The sequence below is a fragment of the Aulonocara sp. 'chitande type north' Nkhata Bay genome, linkage group LG2 (genome assembly GCF_057382095.1).
Source record: "Aulonocara sp. 'chitande type north' Nkhata Bay isolate Kocher_YH1m ecotype deep benthic linkage group LG2, A_spYH_male_GT1.1, whole genome shotgun sequence".
Classification (NCBI taxonomy): domain Eukaryota; kingdom Metazoa; phylum Chordata; class Actinopteri; order Cichliformes; family Cichlidae; genus Aulonocara; species Aulonocara sp. 'chitande type north' Nkhata Bay.
In genome coordinates this window covers 27,370,613-27,394,947 of record NC_141345.1, presented here as the reverse complement: position 1 = coordinate 27,394,947, position 24,335 = coordinate 27,370,613, and the positions used below count along the sequence as shown (strand labels likewise).

General features: G+C 39.7%; 3 protein-coding genes across 3 annotated transcripts in view; 2 read left to right on the top strand and 1 right to left on the bottom strand.

Annotated features, from left to right (window-relative positions):
• Positions 1–2,174: 2,174 nt before the first annotated feature.
• smim32 (small integral membrane protein 32) lies at positions 2,175–4,270 on the top strand. Its single transcript, XM_086263909.1, has 2 exons — positions 2,175–2,828; positions 3,171–4,270. The coding sequence occupies exon 2, from the start codon at positions 3,205–3,207 to the stop codon at positions 3,544–3,546; it is 342 nt and encodes a 113-aa protein (XP_086120035.1). The 5' UTR covers positions 2,175–2,828; positions 3,171–3,204; the 3' UTR covers positions 3,547–4,270.
• Positions 4,271–7,745: 3,475 nt separating this feature from the next.
• diaph1 (diaphanous related formin 1) overlaps positions 7,746–24,335 on the top strand; it is a 53,847-nt gene continuing 37,257 nt past the window's right edge. Inside the window, exons 1-2 of the mRNA XM_086314711.1 lie at positions 7,746–7,889; positions 8,411–8,532. Of these exons, the coding sequence (XP_086170837.1) occupies positions 8,434–8,532 (99 nt within the window). The 5' untranslated portion in view covers positions 7,746–7,889; positions 8,411–8,433. The remainder of the gene's footprint in view (positions 7,890–8,410; positions 8,533–24,335) is intronic.
• Positions 22,741–24,243, bottom strand: LOC147338051 (E3 SUMO-protein ligase ZBED1-like). The gene is made up of 2 exons (XM_086263898.1): positions 23,643–24,243; positions 22,741–23,553 (listed from the first exon to the last, which is right to left on the bottom strand). The coding sequence occupies exons 1-2, from the start codon at positions 24,090–24,092 to the stop codon at positions 23,161–23,163; spliced, it is 843 nt and encodes a 280-aa protein (XP_086120024.1). The 5' UTR covers positions 24,093–24,243; the 3' UTR covers positions 22,741–23,160.

Sequence of the window (24,335 nt, the reverse complement as noted above, 5' to 3'; positions counted from 1 at the left end):
GAATTAGCAGTAACAGTTGAGTAACGCATCGTCAGGAGTACAGATTACCACCTCATTTGTTAGTGCCCTTTTCTTCACAATCGCTTGACATGGCAATAATTAATAGTGAGTGAGACTTACTGATGTAAAACAGTGGCAGAAAGCTTTGAGGAAGGACTTTATAGAAGTTCATCTTTCCCGCTGAAAATCCAAAAAATAATAACAGCCCGTGAGCAGACCCAATTCTCCAGTTAGCTGACAGCGCAGAGGCGTGTGTATCATTGCGTGTTTTATCTGCGTGTGTTAATGAGAAAGAGAGAGTGGTGTGGCTGGACTGTGTAGGCTACACATACATAATCCCTGTTGACTTGATTGACTTGCCATTTGCCTTTGGTTAGGTTCCCATCAATAGGAACATTAAGTTTCTCTCTTTTTTTCTTCTTCTTCTTGTAAAACAACATTATTAAAGTCAGAAAAATCCCCAAACTCTTAGTTTTCTTGTTTATCTCCATTCTGAGTTCACAGTGCTTCATGGATGAGTTGTCTTTCCTCTCTTTTTTGTGGATTAAAAGGATTAAGAAATAGAAAAAGATGGAGAAAGAGGGTGTAGAGAGGAAAGAAGTTGGACCACACAACAGAGAAATGGAAAAGAGACACGGGGGAATTAGTGAGGCAAAGATAACTCAAAGTGTGGGATGTAAAAATATGATGCATAGGGGCAGTGGTGTGTTATTTAGTGTTTGCGTGTGCATACATGGCTTAAAGGAGCACATGAACAAACACAAAGAAAAAGTTTCATATGCAAAGACACTTAATGAAGTTGGTGGAGGCTTACAATTCAACATTCCTAATGAAAACTCTTTGTGACTCGGAGACTGATAATTATTATATTAGCCACAGAGTGAGACATAATTCAACATATATATTAGAGGATGTCACAACCTTTTTCTCCCCTTTCTTATCCTCCTTTCAATTAAACCACACCACCTGATTAAGTGGTGTTAGTAGGTCACTTGTCAACCTGATGCCCACTTGAAGAGACTCACGCAAAATGGGTCAAATTTCCTTTGTGCTTGCAGATTCACATGTGCATTTGTGTTTGAATCTGTGATGGAGATGAGGTGGCTCATGGAGAGAAAATACAGCATGGATGCAGACTGCCATATATATTTAAAATGTGAAAAATAAACAGGAGTCTTCTGACATAATTACTGCTATCCCTCCACTATGTAAACAAGACTTTAGGCTGTATTTAGATTTCCCATATGACACTAACATTCCATCAAACTGTGGTTCACTGTAATCCGCTTTATCCATGAATACAAAGTTGATGTGGGGCACCAGGACACCTCTGGGTGTTTGTCTTTTATTTGTAGTTTGCCTCAAATGTATGAGTGTGGGTGTGCATGCAAGTTTGTGTCAATGCGGCATCAAAGTCATTTTCTAATTTGCTGTTTGCATACAGTGTGTATGTGCATGTGTGTGTGCCCCTCTGTCCTTGCTCTCGATGCCTGCCAGCCATTCTGTTGTGACGGAACAGGTGCGGATGAATATGAAACAGGTCGGCACAGCTTTTAGGGGACTTTCGCTTTGTATGCACACCCATTTCAGAAACATCACGTAAGAGCAAACTGTCCTTCGATCACCATCTTTAGAACATCTTTTTAGTGTCGAGTACTAATGTCAAACATATTTCATAGACACACACAGGTTTCAAAACAAATAAATCACATTTGAATAAATAGATCTTCTTCGTTTTTTTTTAAACTGTAATAGACCAGCAGTGTTATTTAAATGCATTTAATGTTTACCATTATGGGTAACTCAGGCACTAAGACTGTAAGACAATTGTAGAATAGATGGACCCATCCTACGATTAAATAACCCCGTTAGTTCTTACAGGCACTCTCCAACCTCACACCTTTTCCCTGTTCTCTCATCACCAGTGTGAGACATTCCCCACGCCGGGCCAGAAATGGCACTGAGTCAGATTTGTCTCACCACCGACTAAAATTATACGGAGGGACACTGACGATAGATAGATAGACAAATAGATAGATTTTTACAACACACGTCCTTGTCCGGTGACGTGTCTCTAGCTTTGTCCCTGCCCTCTCCTAATCTCTCTCACACACGCACGCGCACGTACACACACACTTTCACAAACACACACACTTGCAACCGAGGGAGGAGATGGGAAGCTGTGTGCTGTTGCATTTTGTCTCCCATTAATATCTCATTTCATCTCATTTTAGTAGCACTGGATCGGAGCACCCGTAAGAGCAGACAGTTTGTAGTGTGAATTCAGCAAATATCGATCCTTTACTGGATAAAAGGAGAGAGAAATAGTTCGACAGCGGGCATCGCTGATTCCTTTGCGCGTTGTACAAGCACAGGCTAAGTAGTTCTAGCCGACTGCGCACAGCGACGCACAAGCACACGTGTGCGCACCAGCGATCGTCGTTGAAGTTCAGCACCTCTGACAGAACCCAGAGTCACTTGGATACTGCTACAGTAGCCAGTCTGTGCGCAACTACATGCGTAGCGAGTCGATTTGGATTTAAAAGCCAACAAGTGGAAACTCGCGTGTGTCGCTTTGCTGTAGATGTCTGATCCACGCTCATACGGATTTAAAAAGTTCGATTCGATGTGACAGGAGACCCTGCGCTATAATCATACCCGGCGACATATGGTCTGTGGGGGTATATCTGAAACTATCGACCCACCGCTTTTTCACGGCGCGTCCTCGGTGGCGCTGGAGCAGACAGAGCTGGGGACGCTGAGGAATGCGGAGCCGAGATTTTGTCTTCTTCAGTTCACCTGCGGAACTCTTCGCAGCTCACACCAAAGTAAGTAACGTCGCTGTGGGATTCCGCAAAGAGCGAAATCACAATGTCAAGCAGTATTTCGAGAAATCTACAGTGTCACTCCGGGCTACTTTGTAGTGCTTTCGTGATGGCATCACCGTGTACTGATCCTGTGTCCTGCATTTTGTATCCGTGACCTTGTCAGACTAACAGAAGCGCACGTTGATATTCTTATCCTAAAACACTATTTTCAAATTGGCCGCAAAGTGACATCTGCTGATTCTTTGTATCGCTTTGTTGTATCATAAATAGAAAACTGGGCAGGCTGAATAAAGAAAGGGTCAGTAGACTCCATAACCTTATCCACATGTTTTCATTCACCAGAAGACCAACGCTGTCGGTGAGCTCGCAAGGCGCCATGCTGAGACAGATCCTCCTCAACTCCACCGACACCCCAGACTTCGACCTGGTGCTCGTGGCACAATCCACCACACACGCCCCCTCCTCCCTGAATGCCTCCCACGGTGGCTCTGTAAGCGTGGATGCACTCCTGAGACCCACCACGGGAAGAGGGGGAGGAGGACTCCGGGAGGGCGAGCTCCACAAACCGGACCTGATCACCTACATAGTCATGTGCCTGCTGCTTTTCCTGTTGGTGCTGCTTATTGTGTTCTTCATCAACTGTCAGCTCCGGAACTCTTTCTTCGCCTCCATGCCATATGACAGATCACTGAGAGAGGCTCGGACCTCCTACAAGTAGGCCAGATCCCAAAGGTCCAATTTCTTGGATTACTGGTATTTAGAGAGACTCGTGTCAGGGGGGTTAAGGACGACCCATGAACTGCTGCTGCTGCACATACAGTATTGGACAAATGAAGTTGTTGCCTTTGTTAGCTGTCTTGGACAACCTAAGGCCTCAGTAACCTGGAATCTGTTCAGTCAAATACTTGTTTATGTTATATGATGCCACGTGCTTAGTTATAAGACTCATGATACCAAATCAAAAAGATGGCAAAGAGGAGTGCAGGTCTACGGCTGGTGGAAGGATAAGTGGCCAATCATTCCTGTTCTAATTAGAGACCCACAACCTTGTAGTTACTGATAAATAATTGCTGAAACCTTCTTGTGCACAAAGCGTAATCAATACTATTCCTTTACAGCTATGCTCCCAAGCTTGTGTTACCTCATTTTATTGGCTTCACATTTTGGCACTGACTATGTGGAAGTGAACCTCTCTCTTTCTCTCCCCATCTCTCTCTCTCTCTCTTGATTTGATTTGTCTAATTAAAATATGTTTCACTTTGCCAACATAGAAATGATCTATACAGTAGTCTGTATGTGAAATACTTTGTAAGACTGTAACTTAACTGTCTTGTCTTGTGAAACGAAACAGTCACCAGACGATTTCCAACCTTTTGTCCATTGTAAAATTATCAAATGCCAGATCGTTGACCTATAGCGTCGCATAAAGATATTCAAATGTATTCTGAAGTGGCAATATTCTCGTCTGTACGCCTGTAAATGAATAGCAAAGCTGAAAACGATGCTGCAGCGGCCGATGTGAAGGGCCAACTGTTTATCATCCAAAGCGTCCGTAGAGGCTTTTACGAGTGCCACAGGGCTGCTATTCTTATCGTGCACCTTCACTTTTAATTAACCTTTCTCTCGCAATTTATAGCTCTAATATTCTGAAGAATGAAGACTCGAGGCTGAAAAGTATGGCGAGTCCTTTGCGATAAACCAAACTGTTGTCTGCTTCAGTGCCACTGGTAATGCGCAAATCCTCACCAATCCTGTTGTTGGAAAACATCTCTCACATACCAGGACAGCTAAAACGAGCCTATCTCTGTAATCCTGTGCCCGCGCGCGTGTGAGTGTAGGACTTGTGCGCGTGTAATGTGCGCGCAGGTTTGTGCAAGTCCGAGTGCTGAATTTCAAGTGTTGGGCTTTATATCTCAAAATAACCTAAGCCAGGGAAACTTAAATGTTTATCTTTAGGATATTCAGTCAGTGTTTACTGAATGCTTCGTTTGAGATGCGAAACTGCGCTGGAGAGCTAAACGTGGTGACTATTTTTGTCTGTAGTGCAGCCCTGAAATCACACCATGTAAGTGGGAGACAGAAGGCCAAATTTGCTCAGCGTTGTGCTTATTTGGAAGATTCTGTGAAAAAAAAAAAAAAGAATAGGGCAATTATTTAGCACACTCAGAAAATTGGTTATATTCCTTCCTTATGCAGTGATTCCCTGCACATGCATTGTGTATCTATTTTCTAATCATTGCCCTGTGTCAATTGCATTTGTGTATGAAAAGAAATCAAAAATCAAAAACAGTACAGGGCAGGAAACACCACAATTGCTTTCTACTAGTCAATTAACTTTCTCTGACTAGCCGTAGCCTATTGACTCTGGTCACACACTACAGCGCCTGAAGTTGACATTTTGTACCGCTAGGTGGAGCTCCTAGTCTGGGTAGTTGTATGCACAATGTGGTTACGAAGCAAAAAAAAAAAGAAAAAAAAAAGCAACAAGCAGAGGACCAAAAACGACGTCATTAACCAAATTCTGTTTTAGATCCAGCCTGTGGGACTAAGATGAGCTACCTGCGATTAACAAAGAATGTGCATCAATAAAAGAGTAAGTAACAGTTTTTAGGTCAGTCCTACACATAGATTTTCAAAGACTTAGAATTATGATATAAATATAACCCCCTAAAAGAACACTGAGTTTTCAGGCTACATGAAATTCAGTAGATTTTACTGGAGAAAAAAAAGTTCTTTCATACCTCTCTTGAACCGATTTAGTGTTCGACTGTAACGCTACTTACACTTACAAGACACTTCATTCAGAACACCTTGTTAGTGCTGGTTTACATCCCCCTTTTGCTTTTAGAACTGACTGAGCCGTTGGTACAAGGCACCATGGTTTAATTTCCTGTACACCAAACTGGGACTCGACCATCTTCTATAGCCTCGGTTGCCTAAAGCTTCAGTGTGGTACACAGTGTGGTCTTCTGTGCAGGTGTTTAAAGGTCCAGTGTGCTTTGCATTCAGAAATGTTCTTTTGAATACTTTGTAACAAGTGATTATTTGAATTACTGTTTCCTTCCTATCAGCTTCAAGCAGCATGACCATCCTCTGACCTCTAGCATCAACAAGACATTTTCACCCAGAGAACTACCACTCTGACCATTCTCTGGCAATCATGGCACATTCAAACTTCCTTAAATTACCTTTCTTCCAAATTCTGATGCTCAGTTTGAACTTCAGCAGGTCGTCTTTAATATAAATGCATTGAGCTACATTGTGTCACACGCACATACACACAAACACTAATATATATAATTCCAAATGTAATATATAATAATTCCATTATATATATCTTGTTCATATTCTGAGGTAGGCTTGGGTAGCATGGGGGCCTAGTGTTAGTGCTCATACAAGAGGGCCTCAGAGTATTAACTACTCCACCACATCGAAAGGAGCCAGTTGATGTGGTTCAGGCATCGGAGTAGCCCGCCTCTTGGATACCTTCCCCAGATGAAATGGAGAATAGGGTCTTGGCTTCTCTGCTTAGGTTTCTCCCCCCTGTGACACGGCAACAGATAAGCATAAGAAAATATATGTATAATGTCTTTATAGTTTGTTTCCAATAATTGAGGCTTTCTTGTAATGTTTTTTAAAATGGTCATAAGCAATAATTCACCAGACATTTTTAATTTCTTTCAAAGATTTCCTTTCGACTTTTTGTATTTTATTTATTTATTTTATTAATTTTTAGTCCACATCATCACCAGACAACTTTTAAGCCACTTAAAGCTGACCTGTGAATCATTCAAGGGTAACAGGCAGCTAATCCAAGGGGTGAAACTGTGTTGTCTACACATAACAGAGAACAGAGAAAATAACTAAAAATTGTATTGTTAGGCACTTTGTTACTTGCAGCCTACTGAAAGAATCTATAAGTTTGTTTTTAGCAACAAGGTGATTTTACCAAGAGCTATTAGTCAAAAACTTGCCGTGTCTAAGAATGGTGTGCAGTGTGTGCTTAAAAAATTTGAGGTAACTGAACAAGTGGAGAAAGAAGTTGCAAAAAAAGAAGTCATCAAAATGATCTCAGTGGAAAGGTATCATTTTTAAGTAAGAAAACACACATAAAAGGCTGAGGAATGTCAAATGTAGAAGTGGAAGAGTGAGTGTCCACATCCAAGTGTAAAAGTCAGTGAAGGCTGTCATGGTTGGGGGATGCATTTCTGCCAGTGGTATTGGAAAATTTTGTCAAAACATTTGTAATTTTAAATGCTTGATTGTGTGATTGCTTCATTACTTTAACATTGTTGAAGCAGTGTGGGATCATCTTGACAGACAATTGAACAAAAGGCAGCCAATCCAAACACAAGCTTTGGATAGCATCCTTTAACAAGCCTGGACAGAGACTAAATTTAATTTTAAAGAAATTACATAAAGAAAATAACTGTATAAAAGTTAAAGCTGTGTTGAAATATAAAGGTGGTCATACTAAGCATTGATTGTCAAGCTTGTTAGAATTGTACACATGATCGTGTTGCCTTATATACTGTACTTCCATCTACATTTGCACATATTTTAATAGATTTCTGCACATATTTTCCATTTTCCTAGCAAAACATTAAGAACTGACGGTTGGCTAAAGACTTTCGCACAACACTGTATAGAAAAGCCTGAACTTTCTTGCATTCTACAGTATACATAAAAAAGCTAATTAAAGTAATTAGATAAAAGTAAGGTTCCATTTATGACACAAACACAGCTGTGTCTGTTTCTCCCGTCTTTGTCATGTAAATATTTCACCGGTTATTTGTCTCAACTTGCACGGCATGCCTGGAAACTGTCTAGCCGATCAGCTGCATGCGGTGGAGTTAGAGCTGTCAGATAAATCCTCTCAGGTGAAGCGGCAGAACACAGGCTCCTCCCCCCCTCCAACTACTGCAGAGCGGACTGTCAGAAGAACAGGAAGACGCCTTTATTGCTAAAGACGTACTTGCTTCCCCTCTGTCAACCAGGGGTTAAAAAGTTACTAACTTCTAACAGCCATGGAAACAAATTGAGGACACACCGTCGACCTAGGTCATTGATAACACCAATTTAGCGCTCGCGCTGTGGTCGTCGAAACAACTCGTGGATAGCGGAAAGAGTTTTTTTGTTTTGTGTTTTCCTTTACCTAACTGTTACAAGCTAGCCTAGCTGAAGCTAAGGTTAGCTCAGATAGTACCGCATACATTCAGGACCTAAAATCCACGTTTCTAAAAACTTGGACTTGTGTTGCATGTGGGAAATAATAGAGTGGCGTCCTCACTTTGTATTTTATTAACGCAACAGGTTGTTTTCGTACTTTTCGTCTCGAGGAGTTGTGTTGGGCTGTGCTTTGAATTTCCCTCCTCCAGTGATACCGAGAGGCGGCTTAAACAGGGGCTCGTTTTGTCTGTTGGCTTTCTACCAAATTATTAGCAGCACTGCGCTAATTGTAGCTAGTTAGCCTGGGCACTAGCCTAGGCCCCTGGGAATTAGGAGTTGGCATTTTCCATTGACGTTTAAAATCTAAAAAAAGGATTACTGTTCCACTTGTTTATTTTGACATCCAATTCAAGGAAACGGATTAAAAGGTAGAAATATGGATCACCAGACGGGGAGTTCTGCCTCAGCTGCTGGTCCCAAGAAGGACAAGAAATCAAAGAAGAGCTACGATGATGGAGATGGAAAAAAGAAATTTGTGAGTATCCCACTGGTTCAACTTCCTGCACCTTTATCATGTAACCATCAGTGGGGGTGGGCACCAAACTGCTGCAGTAAACCACTGATTGTCTTCCTCTAAAGTTTTAAGTAAAGCTACAAAGCGGCGAGCTGACACCGTACCTGTAATTACTTTCGCCCCTTGGAGCTGGCTTCTCACCAGCTGTCAGTGCAGCTTGAAATGGTGCTCAATAGGATTCACGACTGAGGTCAAAGTACTAGAAAGTCAGCATATGAGGAAGTAACTGGCACTTTAACTCCGAAGACATAAACTCTCCCATAAACCTTATATTTTGCAATCCCGACGAGCTCCCGGCAGCTCAAGCACCAAACCTTTCATTTGCACATGTGCAGTTAATAATTAGTGTTTTCTTCTGCAGTGGGTTTTATATATGGAGTTGCTATGTAAAGCAAAAGTATTTAAATAGAACTGTATAAGCGAATGAAATAACTTTCTGTGATAAGGTGGGGCTAAAATCTTCCCAAGGTGACTTAATCTAAATTACTTTAGGTGGTTTCTATTTGGCTTTGTCAGCATGTATGATTCAGCGTGGTGCGTGCCTGCCAGAGTTACCAGTAGTGATGTCTGTCATCAGCAAACTGTTTTGTAATAGAACACTTGGTCATGTCTAGCAACAAGTGAAACCCGATAAGGTGAAAAACGGTAACCATAGAGAATGCAGAGACCAAGTAAACGGTTAGTTTCAAAGAGTTTTCAGTCCATATTAGAGCCCACGTAATTAAATATTTGGTGCTTTAGAGCCAGGTGAAAGGAAAATGTTTCATAGAGCAGGTGTTCTTCCCCCCCCCTGTCTTTTCTTTAAGACGCGCGCGCGCGTGTGTGTGTGTGGGTGTGGGTGTGGAACCAGTTGGATATGTGCCCAGAGGTACAAACGGCAAGCATTTGAACTTTGAGGCCCAGTTTTTTGTGACAAAGACCAGCGTATTAGGGTGTTTTACATTTCCTTGCAAAGTTGCATGCTCAAATAGGTGGTGTAGTGACAAGCTGAATATAATATAGAGCAAATGTTTGGTTTTGTGCCTATGCAGCTTTGGGAAAAATATGTTTCTGTTTGAAAGACAAATCAAATTAAGAAAACTGTTGTGGTCATTAACACCTAGTATTATAGCAGTGTTCATCTATACACAGGGTTAGGTAGGCTAGGCCTACCTAAAGTAAATATGAGTCACAGACAGAAACCAATTGTGCAATCACCTGAGATAACAGTACATAACTGAGTCTATTTTTTACTGAGTATGCCTGAAAGTGTAAGTTAGCTTCTGCATGCCTAGAATAATTTATGTCCTTGACTACAATGCACTTCTGTTTGTGAAATAGGAACCCTTTTTTGGAGAGGCAGAGAATTTGATTACACCGCTGTGAGAGTTTAGAATTCTTTGGTCTACCTGATCTACAGTGTGACATCAGCTTTCTCAACTCTTCCATCATTCGCTTTGACTTGTCTATGACTTCATCATGTTCCGGTTTCTTCTCATTTTAGACATACCAGTGATACATGATGGAGTACGTTAGACTTATGACTAGGAATGCCACCAAACCTTTCAACTCAGTTTAGGAATGCTGGCTTGTTTTACTGGTATTTGGACTTTGAAAATTAAAATCTGACCTACAAAATAGTCAGCTGCATTTGTTTAAGTAAAATAATAGATCCTTTCTGGCCACTTTGTTAGGTACACCTTGCTAGTACCTTTTCTGGCAACCTGCTGAAGTTCAGGTTCCTCTGACTAGGAAACTGTTTTTCAATCTGTTGTCCAATTTTTGTGAGCCCATGTGAATTGTAGCCTTAGTCTCCTATTCTTAGCTGACAGTTGCAGGAGTGGAACCATGGTGTGTTATTCTGCTGCTGTAGCAATTTGCTTCAAGGTTTGATTTCCCATGTATTCCTATCAGGTTGAATCGGCTGGCCATTTTCCTTTGGCATCAAGAATGCATTTTCACCCAGAGAATGGACACTCACTTGATAGATTTCTTTTTTTTCTTTTTTTTTTTTTTTTAACCATTTTCCCTAAATACTTGAGATGGTTGTGTGTGGTAATCTCAGTAGATCAGCAGTTTCAACCATGCCAGTTGCAAAGTCATTAAAAATCACTCTCCTTTCCCATTGTGACGTTTGGGTTGAACTTCAGCAGGTCATCTTGACCATGGCCTGTCCTTCGAGCTTGTTTTTTGGTATTCTTATAAATACTTATCTGTTTGTGAATATTTTTTTTGTGTGTCTTCTGGGACGCGATCTCTCAGTTTAATCATGATATAGTTTGCTAGACAGTGTCATGGTTTTTGGAAGAGTCTATATGAACTTTACAAACAACAGCGCCTGTCAAGTGACATCACAACAACAGACACCCACCACACTTTGTTGTCATTTCCACTTGATGTGTGCCTCTTGATCTTTTTGTAACCCAGTGCAACTGGTTTGGAGACAAAATTGTAAAAGAAGTTATGCCTTTACTATCAAGTCAGTGATATATTATTGCAGGACCGTGCAGATTACAGAGAGGGAGAAACTTTGAAAACAACTTCATTATCATATGATAATAATAATACTGATAATGACAATAACAACTAGTAGTAGTAGTATCATTTGGCTCAGTAGTAATGCAAAGGTTTTCTTCTGAGATTTCAGGAGACTGCACCGTGTCTATCATGCTTCGGGTGTCAATATGAATGGTTATGGGGCCGTGGTGATGTCACAGGCATCCACAATAACCAGAGCAGTGACCATAAATGAGGCATTAGATATTTATTTATTTATTTATTTATTTTTCATGCAGTATGTTATTGGAATAGCTTCAGCTATATTTCACATCTATTCAAGTATACTAAAGTAGTAACAGATGGTTATTTTTTTCATATCTTCAAAATAGAGATCTTTCTATTGTACTCATCACAATAATTTTATTATTTAGATGTTTACTAACCTAGAGCTCAACTTGTGTAATGTTTACTATGGCTTGGCCCACAGATGCATACTGTAGTGATATAAGGCTTGTGTAGGCATGTCTGTAAGCTGAAACATGTGCGTGTGTTTCAGTGGATTTCACTTCACACAGACTGTGTTAGCCATATGTAGCCTGCAGTTAGGTTTATCATTAGTGTTAAAAATATGAGTCAGTGTGCCTACAGTGAACTTATCCAAGGTGTTTTGTTTATAAAGCAGATCATTTTAGCTGTGCTCCCTAAAGAGCTATCTCTGTTCTTCAGGCCCAGAGAGACAGAAAAGAGCAGCATCCTTGCTGTTGACATAAACATGCTTACTCAACCCAGCAGGAAGGTACGGTGAGGATTAGCCAGGGATCACTGCCTTTGGACAGCTGTTTGGAATACAAGGTGAATTCTAGATCAGAGTCTAGCTCTGGCCATTGAGTTTGGCAGTAACTTGCATTTTTTTCTGGGGCTCCAGAGATAGCTCTCTGATTTTTTTTATTTTTTTTTCTTCATAAATTGTTTGTAGATAACTCGATGTTGGCATTTTGTAGGATAATTTTAGCTAGTTTGATGTTGCAGTGTGTAAAGTGTTAAGACAGAATAATAGTGTTTCAAGTTTCTGAAATTTGAAACTATGTGAGAGGATGTCTTATGCTATAATTTAAATGATTGCTTCCTATTGTGACTTTAATCATCATTGCAAACTATGTAATGTTTTATTAGGTTTCTTTAGTAATTTATAGCATAAAAGAGATGTAGATTTTATATTTTTCCTGAAAGTGAAAAAAGACAGACTTGTTGAATTTAAAACAAAAACGTACTATACTACCAAAATGTACATTCACATCCAATTATTATGTCTACCTCATTTAAAGTGGTGTGGGCCTCTTTTGCCTTCGGAATTGCCTTAAGTCTTTACGGTATAGCTTTAACAAGGTGCTGGAAAATGTCTGTGAAGGTTCTCAGTCATCCAGGTCATCGTAATCTAAGGAGCTTGGTAAGAAAAGCGTCTGGACTTCTTTAAGTTGCTTGAAGATGTTTCACCTCTCAGCCGAGAAGCTTCTTCAGTTCTAGGGTCAAAAGGTGGAGAGTCCCAGATTTAAACCCAGTGGGAGTATCCCCCCCACTGGGTTTAAATGGGTTTAAAATCTGGGACTCTCCACCTTTTCCAGACGCTTTTCTTTCCAAGCTCCTTAGATCAAGGTGCTTAGATATTTTTGTCCTTATTGGCATGATGCTATCATACCTTCCTGCAGGTTTGTTAGCTACAAGTCTCAAGACCCTTTCTTTCAAATCAGATAGCTTTGTTCAAGTATTTTATTATCCAATTTAGATAAGCTCATATGATTGGTAGCTCAGTTTCCTACTCTTAGCTGACAGGATTGACATCAGCTGTGGTCTTCTGCTGCTGTAGTTTATCTGCTTCAGTCGGACAGAGATGTGTTCAGAGATGCTCTTCTGCATACCTTGGTTGTATCATGTAGTTATTTGAATTACCTTCCTATCAGTTCAAAGCAGTTTTACTATTTTTCCCTAAACTCTGGCATAAACAAGGCCTTTTCATCTACGGCCTGTCACTGGACACTTTCACTTTTTCTGATGATTCTCTGTAAACCCTTGAGGTGGTTATGTGGGATAATCCCACATAACCACCTCAGTAGATCAGCAGTTTCCAAAATCCTTAGACCAGTCCATCTGCTACAATCAACCATGCCATGTTCAAAGTTATTAAAACACCTTTCTTGCTTTAATGAATTGAGTCATTTCCACGCGATTAGACATCTGTGTTAATGAGCAGGTGTATCTAAGAATTTGGCTAGTTGGCTTGTATTTCTCTCTTGAGTTGAGGAAGCTGGAGTTTTCCAACCTCAATTGGCCAGCTGATTTACTTGTCATGTAAATATTTATAAATTTTGTTTAAGCTTTAGATATTAGTAGTCATTAAACGTTTCACTTATGAGGAGAAATGTATAGCAATAATGCCCTTAGTCTCTTATTACAAAAATCTATAGCCTCTTACTGATTATTCTGTCCCTTTAACTATATTAACACACTTGTTTCCTATTCTGAGGACAACTGCAATACACTCAACCACTATAACAATAAAGGACTATTCTCTTCTATTCTAGCAATAGAAAAGAATAGAACAATAGAATAGAACAACAAGGTAGTTGTTTGCCACACTGGACATGGGTTTGAAGAGTTGAATGCAAGTTATTATGTTGTTGTTTTTTTTTTTGTTGTTTTTTTAATTATTAAAAGTCTGATTAATAGCAAAGATAAGTGGATCTTTCTTTTAAGCATAACATCTCATGTCTGCTGGTGCCTTTGTGCACCAGTGCACCAACTTCCTGGGGAAACCACCTCAGCAAATGTGTAATTTACCATAACTGCACAAATTAAGCAAGTCAGGTCATGACTCTTTAGTCTCACACAAAGTCTGGCTCAGTGTCAAGTACAGTAGTTAAGACTGCTTTGGTTTACAGTGGGTCTGCTTTGCCCACACTTTCTTTCAGACATGTAGGTTTTTTTTTTTTGTTTGTTTTTTTATATTCATCTCTCTGCATTTAAATGTGATGGATTCAGGTCTGAATGAATATCATGGTCAATTCAATGCAAAAGTCATGACCGCAATCTTAATAGGTTGATTCTATATTTGCATTATCCTATTCACCAGAAAACAGTGTCAACTGTCTGCAGCTGATAAGCTGGCATGCACACGATTACATGTGTGGCTGTAGCTCAGGAGGTAGAGCAGGTCACCTACTGATCGGAAGGTTGGTGGTTCGATCCCTGGCTCCTCCAGTCTGCATGGAGTCAAGTATCCTTGGATACTAACCGCAAGTTGCTCTCCGATGCATCCATCGGAGTATGAATGTGTCTGAATGCAGTTAGAAAGCACTACGTATAGAGAAAGTTGTATAGACAATGGGTGTGATTGGGTGAATGTGGCATGTTGTATACAGCGCTTTGAGTACTCCGGGAGAATAGAAAAGCGCTATGTAAGAATCAGTCAATTTACCATTTCCATGTGAACGTCTCCTTGTAAGTAATTTGGTTTACTAAAACCTTTCTTTTATGGAAGCTGCCCTTAACAGCAATAACATGTCGGGGGGGAAAAACAGTTGATTGGAACATGCTCACATTTATTCAGCACATTGTAGGATATGTTTGACCTCATGCATGTTTCCCCATGTTCCTATTGTCTAAAATCATACTTATAGCAAATAATTGTGTGTAATACGAAGTGCTCTCATCACTGACCTTGGGCTCTAAATGATTCTCCCACTTTAATGAATAAATTAAGCCATCAGTGTTGCTTGTCCTATGTCTTAACCCTTTATGACCTACCATAGAACCAAGTCCGCCAGAGCTTACTTTATATTTTTACATGCTGTAGTGCCATTTTTGGGAGCATTTCAACTTGCTATACATCAATACAACCATTGTATTTTAATAATAAACTTTAATAATATGTCTGCATTAGGTGCATAGTAATTACATAAATTGCAAAAAAGTGCAATACACTACAAAAAAATTGAAAATCGTTTTTGTTTTTTTAACATATATTTCTAGTTAGAGAAATTTAAGAGGCTTATCCCTCAAAACTGTAAATACAAAAAAGTTGCACAAACTAGTTTCCCACCACAGGAAATTTATTTTAAGTGTCTTCATAGTTTTATTTTTGAAATACACCAATTTCTATACACTGCAGGAAAAACGAAAATAAATATTATAGTGCAAATTTGCAAAAAAGCAGCATATGCATCAAAATAAACTATTTCCAGCAGTGCAATATGAGTCCTAAGCATCCCAGAAACGACACAGAAAGTCATAAACTCAAACATAACTTTTAAAAACACAAGTATAGGCTCATAAGGCCCCGATCGTAAAAAACTACATTTCCGCAAAATGATATCACTTCCGGTTTCGGGCAGGTAATGGCGGACATGCGACAGTTCACGCTGATGGACGTAGGAAGTGTTATGAACAGCTGATCGGATCGGCGAAGCGCGTTTCTGGAATATTATGTTTTTGTTGCTGCAAGTGCTTTTTATGCAGTTTTTGCAAAGCTATATGTGGAAGGAAACTGTGACTTAGGACAAGCTGATGGCATAAGATGTAAGTACAACTCCTCCGGTTTCATATGCAAAAAAAATTATTGCGCTAGCTTACGTGGTTGCAGTGCTACCGGGATTTAAAAATAGTTACGCAAAACAGAGCGTGTCTGCTCTGACCGGCTCTAAAGGGTTAAAAGGGCTATAGGTAAACCCAGACACATGGGTTCCTGTTCCATGCATCTCGGGGGAAGAAGAGCCTACTGTGAGATGAAGAATAGGATGACTGAGTGCCAGCATGAATCTGGAGTGGTTAATGGACTGGTAGTGGCAGGGGCCTCTTGGCTCAGCGTGAACAGCAGTATTTTACAGAGTAAGGCTGAGGAGGGAAAGCAAGTGAGCCATCAGTGAGTGGAGACTGGGGGAGGCAGAAGGAGGGAGAGAGAGAGAGAGAGAGAGACACACACAAACTGAGAAGGAATGAAGGGAGGAGTGACAAAAACCAAAAGGAAGAAGCCAGAAAGGTGAATATATAGATAAGGAGATTAAGTAGGGCAGAAAATGTGCACTGGGTGTGCAGTCAGCGATAATAAGTTACAGGTGGTGTGAAGCTTAAATGAGTCAGTTGATTCTACAAACACAGTTGCAAGGTAAATGGGTGCTGAAAAACTAGGAGCAGAAAATCTCTGCAGCTCCTCTTTATGTGGTCTGATCAACTCAACACAACTCGGCTCACCCAGACAGACACCTCACGATACAATATAGAAATACTTCAATCACATTATGATATTTTTGTGATTTTTAAACACTAAACAATTTTTTGTGACATGCTTAGTTTTGGAATAATATGGTGCAATTTATCGCCTGTTTCAACTGCAAATTAAGTCCTCAAAGTTGTCGATATCTGTTTTATCCAATAAGATAAAAAAAAATTTTTAAGTGCAGAATGAGATTGTCAAGCATACTAACACTATCACTAAAACTTGATATAAATGTTGCCATGAGACAGTCAGTTTCCTATTAGTGTGATAATCAGTATGCTTTTGAATGTATTTACTTGGTCATCAGATGCAATAGGTTTCTGATAATACAGCAGTTAATTGTATTTGAATGATTGAAAATAACATATCTGTTGCTGATAAATTCACATCTGGAAGCCAGTTAATTCAAGTCCCCTCACTCTTGTGACTTGTGATAGGAATAGGTAATCTGTATACATTCATAAATTAGACAGCAATTATTTGCAAACCTTGGACAATCTCAGAGTGATCGCAGACAGTCAGACTGCAACTGCTTGCAGAAAGTTTACCTCCTATCAGCAGCGATGAGCCATCTTGTTTGTAGTATTCCCAAGTACTTTCATTTATTTGCTAAAATACAGATATTTGGTGTCCCTGTATTGATACAATATCACCAGACAAAATAGTGCGATACTATGTTCTAGCCATTTTTTCACCTCACCCCTAGTATTTATTGGAACAATTAACCCAGTGAAAAGTATAATATTAAGTTAGATTAAAAAAAAAAAAAAAAAGGACAAAAACAAAGAAGAAGAATACAGAAAGGATAGTTTCTTCTAGAGCAAGCGTGTATATACCAAATACAAACGAAATTGTTAGCACTTTCTCTGATGATTTGGACAAATGCAGAATCTTTGTTTTTAGGCCTACAACTGAGGAACAGCAATGACACTGTACCTTCTGTCAAAATGCATAGTTTTTTATGCTTAAGAAGCTCAAGTTGACCACAGACAGGTGAGAAACTGAAAGTCTGCCTGCTGTTTACACTGTTTTGTTGACATCAGCCTGGCTATAGGAAGCTTGTTAACTGGTTTAAGCCACACAAAACAGTGAATGAGGTAGAATCTATACAACTCTGGATCAACTACAAGAGAGTGAAATTCCTGTTAACTAACAGATATCCACTCGACGCTGATAAAGAATAAATCTTGTACAACCAAAACTTGACAGATTATTTGCACAATACTAAGAATAAATATTGAATTGTATGTCTGGGTTTGTGGTTATTGGATAACTGCTAATACATAAGCAGCTATGATAATTGTTTAATATTATTAGTTTTAAAGTGTTGTTCAGAGTTGTGAACGTCAACTACTGCTAGTGAAGAGAGAGGTTGTGTGCTTGCCTGGCTGCAACAGTGCTGTGTGCAGTTGTGTGTGCATTCGAGGCAGGGAATGCCTAGTCTGGACATGCCAGACTAGGGTTGTCAGAAAAAAACATTCTAAGGTACTAATCAATACTAAAAATTACTCTATCAATACAAGCAGTGCTGTCTTCCCTGCCTCGAATGCACACACAACTGCACACAGCACTGTTGCAGCCAGGCAAGTACACAACCTCTCTCTTCACTAGCAGTAGTTGATGTTCACAACTCTGAACAACACTTTAAAACTAATAATATTAAACAATTATCATAGCTGCTTATCTATTAGCAGTTATCCAATAACCACAAACCTAGCCACAGGTGGTCATAAGATGGTGTACTCCTGGTGTTCCAAGTCTGGATAATTGGGAAGGCTGCATCCGACATGAAGTCTTTGCCAAATAAAACGTGCTGGTCCATCCTCTGGAGCAAAACCCGTGGAAATAAGGGAGCAGCCGAATGTACCTTTTATCTAACATCCACATTAGCCACATCACTAGACTGATTCTAAAGGGGTGAGCATATATACTGTAGTCCCTTTTTGCTCTGTTGCTGTTGCACTGCACAGATCAGAAAGCAGCTGCTTTCTCTGAAGCCTGTTCCGACTGGATGTGAGAGCTGAGTTGTGTAATAAAAATTCTTTGAAACGCACACACTGGAATGCAAAGCAGGTACACCACTGAAATACAAATACTTAGAACGTAATCTCATCTGGGTTGTTGGGTGTGTGTATTTTTTTTATTTTTTTATTTATTTTTATAAGTCTCAGTCTTCCACTATCTTTGTTAGACTTTTTTGATTAAAGGTTACTTTTGCAAAAGAGACTTTTCCTGTTAACATGTCTTTTGCCTTAGAAAATATAGGACATAATTAGAGCATGTTAACATAAAACTGCAAAGTATAAGTGGTTACGGATGCATGACCGAATGAGTTTGGTTCAGCATGAAGTGTCTGTCGCGTATGCCCTGTGATAGTTGCTGTCAGAATGAATGCATGTTTATCTCAGTTTTCTGTTTGCATTTTTCAAACAAAATAATATAAAAATTACATGAGCTGGAAAAAAAATTAAACCAACTGCCAAGATATGTTATATTACACAAATGTCTTATTATCAAAGTGTTTGTGTTGCTCCTCTGAAGACACATGAACATTAGATTACTTTATCTTATTTTCAAAGTTTCTGTGGCTTTGTGTGGCTTTGTCTTATTTTTATGATTTAAGAGTTACAATCACTTCAGACAATGAATACATAATGACAGTAATCTTAAGATGCAGCTTTAAAACAACATGTAGTGGGAGACTTGATCTATATTGGCCACTCATACTGCAACTAAAGATTATTTTGGTAATCGACTAAAAATAAAAATAAGGGGACAATGTAGCTACTCCTGTTTAATTGTTTACTTTTGCATTTTCACGCGGTGTTTGCTTAGTAAGCATCATCAGTAAGAAGTTTTTGACATGTAAGCTAACATTTCTTTTTAAATTTTATTTTATTTGTTTATTGGCCACAAAACTGCAAGGAGAGAATGGTGGTTGTCATCAAGTATTCTTTTGTATTCCATATAGATGTACTAGTTGTTAATCATAAGAGAGAGTGGGGGGAAATGAAGAACGGTCAACTGTCAGTCACAAGAAACAGAAACTGTCATCACAACTCCATCTTGATCTTGTCAGATGGAGTAGGTTTCATTTTTGGGTGTCAGTAGTGTGCATTGTCTGTACAGGAACACGCCTTCCGGTCTGCAGTAGCTTAGAGGTGTGTCTGCTGGTTGCTTGTGTTTTGTAGTATGATCGAAAGAGCCAGTAGGACAAACTGAGCATTCTGTTTCTGTGTCATTCTTTGTCATGCTCATTTTTCCTCACTTATATCACTTCACCAAATGCCGATGTGCACATGCTGCTTACATCTGTTGAATATTTCCAACACTTTAATCCACTGCAACTTGAAGGCTGTTTAGTTGAAACTTATTAAACAGGCTCCACTGTTGCAAGCTACTTAAATAGCCTCATCACAGTTGGTGTTCACGCTTATTTTGTCAGTTGTTACTTCTTACTTCTCCTATATTTTTTTTTATTTTTTTTATTTGATTATTTTTGCATGCATGCTCAGTCATATACACGCCACGGAAATGTCAGTGTTTCCACCCTGCTGTATTATTTCTCAAATTCTAAGGGCTGTGGCAGGAAGTTGTGCAAAATAGCGAACAGGATGCTTCCTTATTCGTCCCCATTATAACTTAACCTTATCTCTCTCTTTCCTCCCTTTCCATCAATTGTGCCAGGAGCTACCAGTGGGTTAGCACATATGTTAATGGTCTCTCTCAAAGGCTCTACTGATTTAAAAAAAAAAAAAAAATGCAGGAAAGGGATTTATCTATGGAACCAAATTGACATGTTTTACAGGTTTGAGATGGACGAGTAACTGTATGTCCTGAGAAAATTGGGATGCTTTTCTACTGTTGAGTTTCAAGGTCCAGACATTTTTAATATTCTGGTCTCTACAAAATATAATCCAGTTGAATTTGTTATGGTGTTTTGACTGAAGACTACCCCAAAATGTGCCACATACATAGGAAGTGGCAGTCCCTAACCTTTAACAAAATCTTAAATAGATTTTCAGCTAATAACTACTTTAAAAAGGTGTTATAGTAATACAATAAATTTTCTATTCATTTTTTAATGATGAAGTTCCTGACACATTTTGTTTTGCACTTTGTATATGTGGCGTGTCTAATTAGCTGTTTCCTCTAGTGTTAGTGAAAGACAGAAGTGTGAAAATAGCATACTGTAGAGTTCTTAGATGCTACCACTTCTCATAATGCCTTTTTAAAGCTTGACACATGTTGCTCTTGGCTTTCTGATGGTGTGAATTAGAGCCTTTTCCTTACTTTCTCTCTTTTAATAAGCTTTTAAAAACTTGTTACTATATTAATGTTTAATTGATTTTAAATCTTAAAATATTTCTGGCTGTAGTTGTATTATTATCAGTCAGTCAAAAGCTTATTGTTCTAGTTGTATGATAGGGTTAGGATTGGGACTGGGAAAGATCTAGCTTCTTAAGCTGCCACTATACTTCTTCTGAATTGCCTGTTGGATTGTTGAATAGCTTGCCAGAATTTTTAGAAGGTGTCACTAGATGGTCTTTTCTGGCATTTGTGACACATTGTGAACTACTACTACTGCTTCTCACTAGACAAATTTATTGGCAGTATGTCTCTTAGGATTTTTATTTTTTTTCCCCTTTGTACTATAGTAGGATGCTTTTTGAGTTTGTTGAGCTGAGGATATTGGGGTTGAAAACTCAGATCTCACTAGGACAGTTGTTGTTCTAGTGATCCTGATGAAAATAAAGACGATCCTCTTGAAATATAAGAAGAAATGTGTTTGCCTGATCACAGTACTGTTGTCTGTTAGGCTATGTTCGCACTGCAGGTCTTAACCTCCTAAGACCCGAACTTGTCCACGGCATGCATTTTTAATTTCCCTTTGATATTTGGCCACACTGGGGCCCGATGAATGTAAAAACAAAGAATTACCAGATTTTTTTATTTTTATTTTTTGGGTTTTTAAGAAAAATAAGAGCCACATATGAGGATACTCGTTCACACTACAAATAAAATGTGACAGCAAACGCACTCTAGTGTGAATGGTTCACGGCCCTCAAAGCGGCCCGCATGCGCAAAAGAAGACGTCACACATAATGCGCTCTGTTTACGGAAGTAAAAATGGTGGCTACAGAGCTAGTAGGTGTTGTTGCAGCAGTCTATCAATTTCTGCACAGTAGTAACTGACCGAATTTTGACAAATTAATTAGTGTAAGAAGGACACTGAGGGGAAAAATAAAAAAGAGCCCGTGCTTTAACAATGGCCACAATGATTTCTCGTTTGTCATCTCCGGCGCTGATAATTGGCATCTGTCTTGTGTCATTGACGTAAAAGACGGATTTAATACGACTTGACCATTCAAACAGCAGTCGCTTTCTAAAACATCAGATATGTATCGGATTCAGTACTACATACCAAAGTGGCCTAGGTCGGATTTGAAAATATCGGATTTGTGCTGTTTAAACTGTCATACCATGATCAGATATGGGTCGCATAGGGTCAAAAAAGTCGGATTTGATGCGCTTTTACCTGCAGTGTGAATGTAGCCTTAGTCATACAATGGTAAACATGATCTATGGATAATGGCCTGCATTTGTATAGCGCTTTACTCAGTCGCTAAGGACCCCAAAGCGCTTTATACTACATTCAGTCATTCACCCATTCACACACACTGGCAATGGCAAGCTACGTTGTAGCCACAGCTGCCCTGGGGCGCACTGACAGAGGCGAGGCTGCCGAACACTGGCACCACCGGGCCCTCATGTCATACACAGATATGAATCCTCCCAACTCGTGTCATACCTATCTTATGTACGGGGGGCTTAGTCAGGATTACCATGTCAGTCCTCCTCGACTCTCCCCAGTCTTCACCTAGAGATTATAGCTAATCTCAGACTGCTCTGTGCATCACCATGACTGTGATGGGCCTACATGTTGTTCTGACAAATGTTTGTGGAGGAAAAAAAATGTATGCTAGTTTGAAGACACTGACCAAATAGAGATGATCTGTAAAAGCAGTTTTTCTTCTTGACACTCTGCCTCAGCACCAAGTCAGTGTTTTGCACTCATTGCCTTATTGGGTCGGGGGGCACACCTGCCTCACCTTTTTATAAAACCCCAGTGCATACAAAGTAGGGCTGAACGATTATGGAAAATAATCTAATTGCGATTTTTTTGCCCCAATATTGCGATTGCGATGCGATATGCGATTATTTTTTAAGGTCTTTGTCTTCTGTATTATTAAACAAAGACAAGCAATACATCATATAGTATGGCCAATACTATATTACATTAATTTTAAACTGTTCTTTCCTGGAAGACAGACCTCTGTTATGATGACATGAGGTGATGCATGAATTGATGACTGACATTTTTATTTAACTTCTTCAATCACAACAGTATATTTGAACATGCACAATAGTTTATTTTTAGCTTACAAACATCTGAGCATAAAGTGCTGACAAGGAACCCTGGTGTAAACATTAAAATGAAAGTCAGTACAATGTGCAGATTGCAGAAATATAAATAAAATAAATCAGTGGCTTTACCACACTCAGTTTTTCGACATCTGTGAACTACTAGACAGTCATTAAATTAAAAAATAATATTAAATAAATAAAACTAATAAATAAAAAATACACACATCTTACTGATCTCTGCAGTCAGTAACATTACACATAAGGTGCAAACATAATAACAATTGTGTAAACACACACACAAACACGCCTTTAAAACTGGCTGAACATCTTGATTATCTGCAGTAAGTAACAGCAACACAGCACAAACTAAAGTGCACAATGAGTATGGCTCAGTTAGCCATAATCATCCTAGCTCACAGGTTTTTTGCTAGGAAGACTAGCATATCTACTTTTGCTGGCTTTAAGGATGAGCGAGTGCAGGTCACTATATTCCCTCCAGTGCTGAACAGACGCTCTGAGGGGGCACTTGTGGCTGGCACACACAGATATTTGCGGGCCATCTTGCACAGTCGTGGAAAGTGAATGTTGTGCACCTTCCACCAGGCTAAGGGATCATCCTCTCCGTCAATGACAGGGGTCAACAGGTAACTATTCAACTCTGCCTCCACGACATCTTCAAGTGGCAGAGGCAAAGCTGAAGAGGCCGCACTGGTTTTAAAAAGACTACCAATAGTCTTCTTTGCCTTTCCCCCAGAGGCCTGTGCACTTGGAGAATTTTGAGCAGTTTCAGTGCGAGACCTCTTCTCCTGCCAGATGGGAAGAGAGACATTAGTTTTGCAGTTAGCTTATTTTTAAATATTATGTGTTTGTGGAAATATAATTTTCAAGGATTTACCTGATTATGTGTACGTCTAGCCGATTCCACCATTTCTGTCTTCAGTCGGGCCTTAATGGCAGGAAGGTTGTCTGCGCTGATGTATTGCGTTTTGAACCTAGGGTCCATGAACGACGCAACATCCAAAAGCTCCTGGGTGTTGAGGTCACTATACTTGTCGTTGAGGTATGCCAGGACCTTGGTTTTAATTGATCTAGTCAGATCAGTGTCCGCAGCATCTTCAGCCAAGACTGATGTTGCCAGAAGATGGAGAACTGGCTTGAGGTAGGAGATGCTCACATACTCTTCTCCAGAAAGAGCATCAGTAAATTCGGAGAGAGGATGCAGTGCCTTATGAATGGACTCCAACACTTCAGCATCCTGCCAGGTTGGGATGAGGGAGCGTGCATGTCGGTCACCTGTCAATACCTGCGATATGGCTTTCATCTGTTCCAGCACTCTGGCAATCATTTTCTCTTTGGACCCCCATCTTGTAGGGCACTCAGTAATGAGAGAGTGCTCAGGAAGCTTAAGCTCCTTCTGTGCCTCAGTGAGAGCTGCCTTTTTCTTCCAACTGTGCGAGAAGTGCCCCACCAACTTCTTGCACAGCCCAATTGCTCTTGATACTCTACCATCTTTGATTGCATTTTCTGGAGGGAAAAAAAAATAAAGTAAAATTAGTGTTAGACATACAATTGCAGTTATGATGCAAGG